The 13,517-nt window shown below is 39.1% G+C and overlaps 1 protein-coding gene across 4 annotated transcripts in view; it reads right to left on the bottom strand.

Annotated features, from left to right (window-relative positions):
• sh3gl2a (SH3 domain containing GRB2 like 2a, endophilin A1) overlaps positions 1-10,184 on the bottom strand; it is a 40,284-nt gene extending 30,100 nt beyond the window's left edge. For all 4 annotated transcript variants that reach the window (XM_078943544.1, XM_078943546.1, XM_078943545.1 and 1 more), the window contains exon 1: positions 9,733-10,184. In XM_078943544.1, coding sequence (XP_078799670.1) covers positions 9,733-9,777 — 45 coding nt within the window. In that variant the 5' untranslated portion in view covers positions 9,778-10,184. The remainder of the gene's footprint in view (positions 1-9,732) is intronic.
• Positions 10,185-13,517: the final 3,333 nt, after the last annotated feature.

Raw genomic sequence — 13,517 nt, 5'->3', positions numbered from 1 at the left:
AGAGGCAGGAGGAAGAAGAGTAAGGAGAGAAAAGGAAGACACAAGGAAAGGCAGCGTTGGATGCTCAAAAACTAGAACAACATGCACAACATATAAGCTGCAAGTTTTAAATAAAAACCAAACAACATTGTGTTTAAACATGGCAAAAGTCCCCCTTTAAGAAAAATATTCAGATATGTAGACATTTGAAACATCTGGTAGAACCACATAAAACAAAGGAATCCACAAGTTCCTAGTTCTGACTAAAGAACCGTTTCAGATGATCGGGCTCCACCAAGCCATCAAATAATGGAGGAGAGTGTAAAAACTAGAAAATACTTAGAGAAGGCTTGACAGGATTTTTATCAAACATGGACACACAGTGTTAAACCCTTTTGTAAAAGAACAATGTTTTTTTTATGGCGTAAATGGTAAATGGCATATAGCACTTTTCTAGCTTCCTTGAAGGTCCAAAGGGCTTTTCCAACCAGAGGTCGGGCGCACCAGGGCCATGAAAACACCGCTGATATAGGAGGCTTAATTTCAGGTGCCAGCTGTCTTGTGTGTTTGTCTGTTGTGTGGAAAATGACTCTTTCAGGCTATTCTAGATTTTTAACAAAGACTGAAAACATGTGATCCACCATGTTCCAGAGTTGTGTTCAAGTTAAGATTCAGCTTCATTAAAATGCACAAAACATCAGATTAACTAACAACCTGAGCATACCAAATGAAAAGGTTTTTCATCAGCTGTATTTTAGAAAGGTTTACTGGACTCATAATAGGAGGACTTCCTTCAGGGAGTATGGCGCGTCCCAATCACATATGGACTCATCTGCTCAGCAGAGAAGCCAGATTTTAAACCCTGCCAACATCCAGGAAATGCAGCAACATTTCTTTTTATGTAGCTGCTGTGGTTTTGAATGGAACTAAATGATGTGGCATTGCACAGGTTTACTGTAATAATGTTGTGCAGAATGCAGCACACATATTTATGGGTAATAGCACTTTAACGGTTTTTGTAGCTCCTTCTCTTCCCTGTTGGAGACTCATGAATGAAGTGAAACAGCACAGCTATTATCCGGCACTGCTGGTCTTCACGCAAGTTTCGTGTTTGTATCCACAAGGTGAATGACTGAGATAACACAGCCAGATACTTACCTGGAAAGAAATTAATTAACAAAACAACAACCCTGAAATATCAGAAAGTGTAAAGTTGGCAGGATCATTTCTCCATCCTGGCAGGAAAAACTCCTCCACGTGTATCAATTTCCATAATCAGTACCACTTAATTTCAACCATCTGACTTTCTACAGTGCACGTTCAAGCATTTCCCTCCTTTTTGCTCTTTTTGGTTGCTCTAACTCTTTCACCCCCCCTTCTCTTCTTTGTAATCTCCCAGCTGGATCTGCTTTACGCTGCACTGCAGTACTTCCAAAAAGAATCCAGGCTGGATGAGTCACTGACTCACAATCTGCTGCCCCGGAGCCCCGCAGGCGTCAGCAACATCCAAGGACCCCACATGGTCCCCAAGCTTGCGTGGACATACGTCCATGCAGGCTGCATCCATATTTCTATAAGGCAATGTGGAAATGTAAGATCACACTTTTCAGTCCAGTGGAAAAAACCTCCTTAAACAATTTTATTTCTGATCAATATGAAAACCAACTCTTCTAGGGACTAAAAACTAGGAATTGATAATCAGTACACACTCAGGGAAAGCTCCTGTAAGACCAAAGCTTAGGATAAAATGAAGCATCACTGCTGCATTACCAGCAGCAGGAGCACACTCCATTCAAATCTGATAACTGCTCGACAGTAAGACTGAAGTAGACTCCAACAATCATGCCGCTGTAGAGTGGCAACGGTTCACTGGATCTCCACACAGAGCAAACTCAAGACTTCAAGCTGTTTGTACATCTGTTCCACCATGATGGCTTCATTTCTCAGCTTTCTGTTGCAACACCAAATAGAATCCACAAAAAGATTGGGTCCTTTTGAGCACACCTGGAACCCAGATCAACCACATTGTCGAAACAAGCCAGTAAAAAAAACAAAAAAACTTTAAACTGTGAGTTTAGGTGCATCAAAAAATGCTTAAAAAATATTAATTAGTGCATCATTGAATAAAAAAATTTAACTGAAGTGTAAAAATTGTGTCCATACAATAGATGTGTTTAGCACAGTGCTCAATCTAAAAGTGGTGTGGAATAGAAAAATCCAACTCGTTTTTTTTTGCTCCAAATATTATTAAATGCATCACAAACTAAACCGTCTACATAAACTTTAAGTGAGTCAGGGTGAGTCACAGCACTAATAAAACTGCTGGTTGCAACCCGACCGACCTCCAAATCAGTCGCTTAAAACCCTAAAAATAAAACCTCATATTATCCTTTTTACATAGATGCTGCAGTTTATGTAATGAACAAAAAACTTGCACGCCTAAATCTATAAAACCCATGTAGATTTGATCAGATAGATGGAAAATAAACCAAAAAAGGTAAAGCTGAAAACATTTTATTTAGATAAGCTGCAGAAGCTGAAACCCAATGACATTTTGTTTCCTTCCTTAGTCACTTTGCATCCAGCCTTCCCCTCCTGATAGCAGCTCAAACTCATAGTTTGTAAATAAAACATGGAACTGTAGAAATGAAGATAAATTCCATCAAGGTTGAAATGTAAACAGGTGAGAAAATGTGTTGATTTTTTAGAGCAGTTTGGTTGGTTGTTTTCTTCATCATCACAAAACTACCTTCATAAAGATGTTTTTTCCCCTCCAAACTATAGAAATAACCGAAGAATCTGCCTATTGAACCATTAATTTAACGTATTAAATGGTGTATACTTTTCTACCTTCCTTGAAGGCCCAAAGTGCTTTATAGTCATAGTCCCCTTCCCCTTCACACATTCACACACTAATGGCCGGTGTAGGTACCATAACCGTTCAGCCTGGAACTTCCGTTCGGGGTCCTTGCGACTGCAGGTAACGTCACATTATGGTAACCCCACTTGGACAAACTACGTAGCGTCGAGATCTGCTTGGGCTCTACAAATTTTCATTTCACGTTCCCTTTTGTAACCTAAAGTTATTTTCACTCATAAATTGTGTCTGATAATATTCTTTGTAATATTTATAAAGACGTGTTGCCACAATCCGCTTGTTATTCCAGTTTAAGTTCAGCCGTGGCTGAAAATGTTGTTAGCACGGCTAAATGTTGTTCTTCCGGGTCCATTCTGCCAATAATAAAGCACTGGGCGCACAGATTAAAAAAACTACAAGCGAACATGCATTTAATAATAATCATAACAATAATAAAGGCATGTTTGTTTACAACTGACTTCATAATATTTTCTTCTATGGTAGTATCGTAATTTGTCCAGACCAAACACTATCTGACACGTTCAGGTCAGCGGACCAATGTACAGCCAATCACATAATGTGACGTCAGCATTAGTCCCAGGACCCCGAACGGAGGTTCAAGGCTTGTTTTGTATTGTGTTCAATAAAAAAAAAAAAAAAAACGCGGTTCAAGGCCGAACGGTTTTGGTACCTCCTTCCCGAACACTGGTGCCAACATTCCACCAGAAGCAAAGTTGGGGTTCAGTGTCTTCAATTCAATTTTACTTATATAGCCCAATTTTACAATACTAGTCGTCTCTATGGGCTTCTTACCATAAAGATGAAATCATAAAGAACATGAAGTAATAAAATTAATAGGTATTGACTAAACTAAACTACGGTAAACAGTCTAAGCTTAACTGGGCATCCATGCCCTTAGACCCTCCTTCTTGCCCAAGGACACTTCGACATAGGGGCAGGCAAGGCGGAAATTGAACCTGCAATCTTCCAATCAAGGGGTCGTGCGCACTCCCACTGCACCACGTTTTTAAAAAGCATTGAAGTTTATCTGAATATTATCTACCTACTGATTTTCCATAAAATCAATTGAATATAAATCGAGCTTTTGGGAAAGGTTTACTTCATTAAATGATTCAGAGGCAAAAAGAAAGAATTAGTGTATATAAATAGGCGGAACTGTCTTGGAGATTCTTAGGACTTCCTTGTGTAACAAAACCCCCAAACAGATTTAGATTATGTAAGAATCTCTGGAAAGGTGGCACCGACAGCCAATTATCCAGCATGGACGGATGTTCTTGTCCTGTGCAGCATCTGCACCACCAAACTGTGCTGTCCACACATCACGTTCTCCACGAAGGTTCTATAACCACAAGAGAACATTTGCTGCAGTCGTTAGGAGAGAGACGTTTGCTGTACACTTGGAGGTAAAGTAGAAGCCTTCACGCCAATGTTGAAACTTGAGACGAAGAGAGGACACTCTATCATTAGTGCTTGTGTTTAGACAAAAACTCCCCTGCAATAGAGGAAACACAGAATAGACTCCTGGTGAAAGTACATCTAGTCAAAGACAAAATCTCTGATCTCCCTAAAAGGACAACGACAATAATAATCTACATTGACGCCTGATGTCCTTAAAAGAAAAGGAGTGACGTCTTAAATAGAGTTTGTGGTGTCAGTTACCCAGTTTTATGTAAGATGTTAAAGCTGATCATGTGTCATTCACGTTTCTTTTGGAAAATTAAAAAAAAAATGTGATCAAGAAGCACTGGAAGCCTCCTCAACAAGACTGAGAATAAACACTAGTTTCTAAAACAGAAAATCACGACTTTGTTCATCAATTTTTTTTAAGAAAACACCAACAAACAAACAAACACCTGATATTAGAAGCTGGAAAATGTACAGATCCAATTTTATTAGAGAAATTCATTTGAACTTCATCAAACCAATAATCTTTTGACCCACCTCCCATCGGAGTGTGGTGGGAGGAAGAATGGCTGAACAGCATGAGTGGATATATCAGCGAACAAGTGGCCAGATTGCAGATAAATCTGGATTACAAGGCTGAGGCTTGAGAACAGAGGGGTTGAAGGGAACCGTCTGCCACTAGGGGTGTGGGGTGGGGGTGGGGTTGAAGGCGGTATTTGTGTGTGTGTTTTGTTTGAGGGTGTGTAATGTTAAGGAACAGACGACCGAATACCACAGAGACAACCCATTCCTCGCTCAAAGCCAGAAGAAGCACTTTGGGACTGAAGCACTAACGGAGCTGTGAAAAAACCACAAACAGCAGATTCTGCCTTTTCATTTCCAAGCGCAACACCAATAATTCTTCGTGCTCATACGCCGCACCTTGTATCATCTTTGAAACACAGAGATGCATTGTGTGGCTCCAAGCATTTGAAGCTGTAAAGGAACATCTGCAGGGACACAGAGCAGCCCCGGCTAATTGGTGACAACTGACTCATCGCATTGAGTTAACACACTCTGTGCTGCCTTGGAATGACTCACTTGGGGGGGGGGGCTATCTATTTCCAATCTGATAAAATGAAGTATTGATTATTGAGAAAAATTTGTTTAGAGTACGGGTGTAGGGAATAAAATCGATTCGACGATAGATCGATATTTGGTGATATTTGTGTCGATATAAAATGCTGTCAGGGTGATATTTATTTAATTATTTATAGGTGTCCTTCAGCGTCTCACTCTTGTTTTCCACGTAAACCCCAGACCGCTGGTTGGCAGCAGAGCACACTAAGGCTCTTTGAGCAGCTCTACATCGCACAAAACAACAACAAAATCTTGCGAGAATCAGCTTGTTTTGTTGTTATGAGACATGCACTACTTAATTTTTACTTAAAATGGGTATAACTCTGTAAAACTCTGTGGCATGTTGCTGTCAGTATCATATAAAAGCGGGGATTCTGGTGCTTTTTAGTGGGCTCAGATAAGAACAAGAGAAGCAGTGCAGCTGCACAGTGGCTAATGCACGGAGCATCGGCCAAAATGCTGTCGGCAAAGTGAGCCAAAGTTCTGCAGAACATCACAGCAATAGAGTCTAGTTCTGCAAATGATGGATCAGAGCGAAGTGTAAAAAGGTCTGAAAAAAGGCCAACTTCGTGGCTATGAGCGTTTAAATCTGTGTTTACTTCTGCATGTGAGAAAGCAGAGCAGCAGTGGTGCAATGCAGACTGTCATGTAAATAAAGCATCTTTGTCATATTAAAGTGCGCTTCTTCACCCTGTCATGCTGCTTCATCTCACTTTAATGTTTCTGGAAAGAATTGGTGATTTTTTTTCTCCTTTATTTTTGAAGTACCGTTCAGGCTCCTGAACTGTTTAAAAGAACTGAAGAAGCTACATTAAGCAATAATGAAAGTAAACAGCACTTTATTTCCTCAATCATACTTTTAGAACCTTATTGCTTAAGGTACATTTATTCTCTTTTTTCTTATGCTGAAAATTTTTTTGTTGTGGAAATCAGACTATTTTGACCCCTCCCTTTAAGAACAAATATATTTTAAGTTACCAAAAGAAAAGCACTATGAATTTGCTTGGGTAAAAGCAACTTATGTGAGATACAGTTGCAGTGCTTAACATTGTCATCATTAAATAAAATTAATTTTACCATTTTATTTTAATGAAAGGCACATTGATATTCAGGTAGATTTGTTTCTAAGTCATACTCTTAGCAAAAAAGAAAGTGTTCCAGTACAATGTTAGGATACGTATTGTGTCGCCAGACTCTTGCCGATACACACCTGTAGTTTAGAGCAGATCAAAATGGTCGCTAATGAACCATTTTCTCAGCCACCAAGGCTCTTCAGGTCTTACAGTCTCTGATTCTGTTTGGGTAGAAACTGTAATTTCAGCACCTTAGACATCAGTGTGACATTATCATTAGGAACAAAATATAAAAAAGACAGCTTTAATCTCAGTTGTGTTTTACCAAAATCCAAACTGGAAACAGCATTAATAGAACTTCTGTTCCTATGTTCACTCAATGGTCACTTTGTTAGACACATCTCTCCAACTTCATTGTTCATTTCTAACCAGCCAATCAGATGGCAGCAACTCAATGCATTTAGGCATGTAGACATGGTCAAGACGGCTACAGCTACAGTTTAAACCGAGCATCAGAATGGTTAAGAAAAGTGACTTTGAATGCGGCATAGTTATTGGTGCTAGACGGGCTGGTCTGGGTGTTTCAGAAACTGCTGATCTACTGGGGTTTTCACCCACAACAATCTTTAGGGTTTACAGATAATGGTCAGAAAAAGAGAAAATATGTCCAGTGAGCAGCTGTTCTGTGGGCAGAAATGTCTTGTTGACGTTACATGTTTTGGATATAAACTTAACAAACCTTATTCAATTAGTGAGACAAGTTCGCACTGTCACCCAGAAAATGTATGTTTTACAAGTCGTTTTATTCTGTAATTTTTCTGTCATCTCACCGTGTTACTGGGATGAACAGACCCTAATCTATAACCAGGCCATTTTTGTTCAGCACACATGTACTGATGAACCCATGGTTGTCCACTAACCTGTGTTTTGTTTGAGTTTTGGAGCTAAAACTTAAAAAAAATGTTAACTTCTCTTTTGCTAGGATGGTTTATGTTTAAATACATGTTTTACAAATATGCATCCTCTGACTGGATAATCTAAATCCAATAAAAACTCCAAATGGGAATGACAAAAATTCAAAGTACTGTATGAAGAGAAATCAACCTTTCATTTTCCAGAGGGAGTGCAGTGAACTCAGTGTGGAATCATTTAAAATTGAGTGAGAAGCTGTCTTGCTTTGATCAGTCTTTGTGGCAAAACAGAACTCTGCAAAAGGTTTTCTTACATTAGATATTTTTAGACTGAGGTGAGCCCCAACAGATAAATTGCAACTGTTCAGCAACAGCTCAGAAACAAAAGAACCAAAAACAGAAAAGCAAGCTGTTCTTTTTATTAAATTGGCATATCTGGTAGGCTTGGAGCTCGCTGGTCAGATGATTCTGGCTGTTTGAGTAAGAATGTTTGGTAGGAATGCTAACTGGTGACCGAGCTAACTTAGTAATGCTGAGGCATGATGGCCAAGTCTCATTCTTTCACTCTTCTTTTTTTCCTTCCTTAAATTACTCACTGAGATAGGACACATATGCTAACACCCTGATTCTGAGGGAGGGTTTTATTCCGTAAGCTCCTTTGGCATTCTGGTGGTACAGTATTCGGATTTCGGATGACTTAGGAAATATTTTCGGTTGTTTAATGTAGGAAGTACAGATGCAGACAAGTTGAGGGGTGGCAGTTCCTGGGATGTGGGAAAACCCTGTTGAGTCTTCTCTGGTTTGGTTCCATTGACTGTATAAGAGAACTGGACTGAGGGACTTCTCTCCTTCGCATTTCAAACAGGAAGTACCTGCCGGCTCCAAGAAGCCAAAACCCCATAGACTTGTATAGAGAAATAAACAGCTATTACTTAGTCATTATATGTCAGAATAACCATTCTTGATCTGTTATATTTTTTATCATATTCTTGTTAATCCTAATTTTTTTTTTATTGTAAGTTATTCAAGGTATGAATTGGCCAATCAGATACCTCAATAAAAGTATGTGGTGCCCCTGGCCCCCACCATGAACGTTCAAAATGTATGATTGACAGATTCTCCAGCGGTCCTCTTTCAAGTGGTAGGGCTGTGGCCTTCCAACAAGCTCACTCCTGATTTGAGAGGGTGGTTGCCACAGAAACATTGAATTCGACCAATGAGGACCAATCACCTTATTGATCAGCACTTTTTCTTTTTTAAATCATCAACCAGCCCCATTTACATTCCTCTTTGTGGCTGTAATTCATCTAAGAACAAAACCACTGGTAGGAGTCCTTTTAGGGATTAGTAGATGAGGACAGGCAGCCTGCTTCACCAGTGAGTGACTAAAGCTCCACGTGCCTGAAGCCGTCTGTCACTGTCACTGCGACCTACCCATCTCCTTCCCTCAGAACCAAAATGCTCCAAGTTGACATAAAAAATAACTTTAAAGCCACGGAAGTGGCTAAAAACCACAGTAACAGATCACTTGTTTTTTCTGATTTGATATTACTAAGGAAGACTTTATAATAATAATAAAAATCTTAGCCAAAAATATGAACTATTACAGACGTGGTGAGATGCAACCATATATACAAGAATACCTCTGAGTAACCTTGGAACAAAATATTTCATCTAGCATTGGTTGAAGATACCAGGCGGCTCACAATCAGATGCAGAAAATATGATTGAATGAATCTGTTAAACCGCAAAAAGGGCGTATAGAGTGCGCTCAGAGTGCGCCAAGGTCAAGGCTTGCCGCCTTTGGCAGCAGTGGATTTCCGTCAAGGCGGCACTTAATGATTGCATAACATGGAACGGGTCGGATTTCCCCTCTGTGGTTGGCTGGAAGGAGCAGGGATTTAAAGCACCTATGTTCCAAGGAGACAACGTGTGTAGCTCAAAGCGCGAGCAGCTGCAGCTCTGCGGGGGTTTCTCCTGTGCGGAATGTCATCTGAAGGGTACAAAAAAAAAAAAAAAGAGGCAATTCTCCATCCCATCGGTGCGCCATCTGGCTCCCAGACGGCCACACAGGCTTCAGGAATGCTAATGATGGTGTCTTCCCGTCACGCATTGAATAACCGCAAAGTGACGGGAAGGCTGCAGACTGGAGCAATGATATATGCATGAAAGTGTTGGTGCAGTGCTGCACCACAACCCTCTCAGTACAGCTGATGGTAGCGCCAAACCAGGTGGCGCGCATAGCTTCAGCTCTGACACGCACGGATTTCTCATCGCTGCAAAAAACAAAGCTGAACCTAAAAAATCACGCGCTGTCACTACAGAACTATGCAGGACTCCATCATATAACAGCGGCGCGGCTTTTTACCTGAGTGGCTTTGTGGAATTGCTTCTTCAGTCCCGCCACAGACATGACTGCTACACGGCGATGCTGGCCTGATGCTGCAGGTGAGAGCAGAAAAAGCAGACTCTGGTGAAGGTCTTGCGGGCTTGGATGTCCCCAATCTACGCTGGCCCTCTCCAGAAGGAAGTCCTGTGTGTGGGCGGCAGAGTAAAGCCCCGATCAGGCTATTGGACGGCCAGCCCATACGTCTTAAAAACGGCGCTGACGTCGCAGCCTGCTCGTTTTAAAGCGGTGGGTCGTCATCACGGATAAATTAAAGAAGAGATTTTTCTAGGCTCTCAGAGCAGCAGTAATGGGACATTTTATTGTTAAGATTAATCCAAATCAAACAGAAATACTCTGCGTAGAGACATTGTAGAACACCTCTGAGGGGAATATCCTGCAGGAGTTGTTGCCTCTTTAATGAGATGTACGCTACAGGCCATGTGACTTCAGCACCCTGGACAGCGCCCATCACACCGAGCCACTGAAACTAGCCAAACAAAAGACCAAAAATGGTTTTTTGGCGCTCTTTACGTAATAAATGAAGTATTATAAAGATGACAAAATATGAGTTGTAAAACTACAGGAATAAAAAAAATGAAACAAACAAACAAAACAAAACAGGAATTTGAATAATTTGTTTTATCTTCATCGTATTTCGCAGGAAAGTTGTGTTTGTACACTCCTTCAGGTATGAAAAATATTATATAAAGACACATATCAACCACACAGACTAAAATAGTCTCTCAACTCTATGAAATAACATAAAATATAATTTAACATAATTGTTCTAAATTTTCCAGAATGGAAAATTGCAACTACCAGTATATAGATAATATATTTAGATGCTGTGGAAAAGTACACATAAAGTAATCTTGCTTTGAAAGGGAGATCCCTAGAGATCCACTCTAATGACAATTGTGTTTTGACACGTTTTTTTTTTTTTTTAGTATTTTTCTCATAATGAAGGACATTAATAAAGAAAATTAAGCTTAAAATAGAACATTTGAATTTCTCTAAAAATGGCATAATCATAATTAAAAGACCACTGGGAACGCTTTTAAAAATAACTCAAAAGATGATCGGAGTGAGACTTAAATAGTATTAACCAGCAGTTTCTTTGACTTTAAAAAAAATTCATTTAAACATTTGTATATACATGACATTTTAGAGTAAACCCAAAATGCTGCATAATTTTCTTCCATTTGCTTATTGACATCTAAATCTTAGCAAAGCAGAGAAAAATCAATTTATAAAACCCAAAAAACAAAGTAAACTCAATACTGTTTTGGAGAGAAATTCCAAAATGAGAAGGACATAGAAAGCAGGGAACAATTCCATGATATTCTTACAGTGTTAACATGCGCTGATAAGCTGAACTAACAAGTGAGAATAACAAACTGAAGCAGAAATATTTGGTAAAAAGCCTAAAAACCAAATTCAGTTTACTCATTTTCATTTGTCAAATTTGTTTTGGCACAATTTCTGAAGCCTTTTAGTCTTCGACTCTGACCGCTCCAGAACCTTCATATTTTTAAAATGTTTTTTTAGACTTGCTGATACATTTAAGATCATTGTTCTACTGCAAAATCATAGCCATTTTTATTTGAAGGAAATTCAGTATTTTTTGGATGCTCTCTATTGGGATGTTTTTTAAAGCGAGATGGGCCCTTTACCGTAATCATATTCTTTTTCTGTTTGGTTTTTGTCTGAGAATCCTTCCATTAAATTCCCTTTTTACACAGTTTCTTTGCATTTACGCTGAAAATTGACCACGGCTGAAGCAATAAAAGAGCTACAGGTTTTTAGATACAATGCTACACCTCAGAGGTGACGTCTTGACTGAGTTTGCTACCATTTCTTCTCTTGTGTCAACTTTGGTTGACTGACCACTCTCCTTGGAGGGTTCACCACCGTTCCTTACAGTGTATAATGACTCTCACTGTGGCTTGTTAGAGTCTGAGGCTCTAATCAAGGCCTTTAATAAAAGCTCTGTAACCTGTAGTCAAATGTTGTTTCTCATTTCTGAATTTTGATAGATCACAGCATGATTTGCTGCTTCTAAAGGTCTCACTGCCTTCTTTTTTTTGTCAAACAGCTTCTGACAGAGTGTTTTATTTTTTGTGCAGCAGTGGCAGGGATCAGACCTCACAGTGGTTTGTGAAATTGAACTCTTCAGAAAAATATAATAAATATATGCAGAGGTGGTTGGGGGGGGGGGGGGGGGTATTCTACCTTTCCTGTTAAGTCATAAAAGTTTCAATAGCACCTTTCTTTTCTTGTTTTAAATTTAATCAAAACAAACTTCATAATTATGGCCCAAGCACATCCAAGCGTGCAAATGACCGTTTTACAACTTTAATAAAGGAAAAAAAAGCTATAAAAGGTGAGAAAAAAAATAGTATGGTACTTGATTGTCAATAATGCAGCACAAACTAACTCCATACTTCAGGAAACTGGTAATGTCATATTTATTGTTTATAAGACAAAGAAAAAAAGTAGTAAGCATTATGTCCAAATTGCTTTTAAATTCCAAAACACTAGATAGTCTCACACTATGTAGTTTTCTAGTAGTTAGTAGTTTTCCTAGTACTGGTAGTTAGGGAGCAGGAAGTAGGGAGGGAATCTGGTGTGAACATGTTGCTAACTCATTTAGCTAATGTTAGTGTTCTTGTGCTATTTGACACTTAATCTACGTCTGAATTCCCACCCTAATCCCTAACTGCTTAAAAACTAGACAGGACTATCCAGTCCCCTGGATTTGAAGGTCATTTGACACCATGCTCACTAATTTTTTAGTTTTCAAATGGAGTATATGACGTCACAGGAATCACGAAGTGAAAATCTAATTGAGAATCTAGGGCACTCGATTTTGCAACCCTGTGCCTGAATTAGGGCCCTAACCCCTATATAGTGGGTTCGCCATTTTGTTGTGCTGTCCGAAACTACGATTCCAAAATCAAGTGCACTAGAAACTCCCCAGAAGTCTCTGCGAAAAACCAGTGTGGATCGATGCTCACTAAATTGGCAAATATAGACCATAATGTACTGCATATAGAGCATATTGCACCAGATGCAATGCATTGCATTATGTAGATGTAGATTCGGACAGCACTACAAAATGGGGAATGCACTATATAGTGCACTACAAAGTGTGTAGTGAAGAAATTCGGACATTCCCTTGGTCTTAATGTTAGCATCATGCTAGCTTGCACTGCTAAATATGATACATCAACCCCAGCTCCACCAGTGAGGGCCCTGGTAAAACAGGGCCTGTGAAGGCATGGCAGGCATCGATGAATGCTAGCAGCTTTATGGTCATTTTGAATGATCACTTAAAGTTTTGACAGTATTATTTAAATGTCAGTGTGACAAGTGTTAAAATAAGTTTAAAAAAATATAAGTGAAACATGGTATATTTGCTAATTACATCTGACAGTGATGGTATAAATGTTTATGAATAAGTTTGTTAAAAAAAAAAAAGATCACAAAAAGTATATTTTTTTAAATTACTCCAAAAAAGTAAACCCTCATTTTGGATCACAACAAAAAAAAAAATTTTATTACAAAATATATCTGATCAAGAATAACTTTATTTGCTCTGGTGCTAAATAAACAAATAAAACAAATTGTGTATTTGTCTGTTACTGAACTACTACGTCTGATTAAATCTGCTTATAACAGTAGAAAAGTGTGGAGATTTGAGTCTTTATTGTGTGTGGCGGTGGCCATCACAGATTTTCTATGGTCCTATAAAGGAATACTGA

The sequence above is a fragment of the Oryzias latipes genome (genome assembly GCF_053564925.1).
Source record: "Oryzias latipes strain Hd-rR chromosome 1 unlocalized genomic scaffold, Olatipes_Hd-rR_3.1 chr1_Y".
NCBI lineage: Eukaryota > Metazoa > Chordata > Actinopteri > Beloniformes > Adrianichthyidae > Oryzias > Oryzias latipes.
This window is presented reverse-complemented; position numbering and strand designations above follow the sequence as displayed.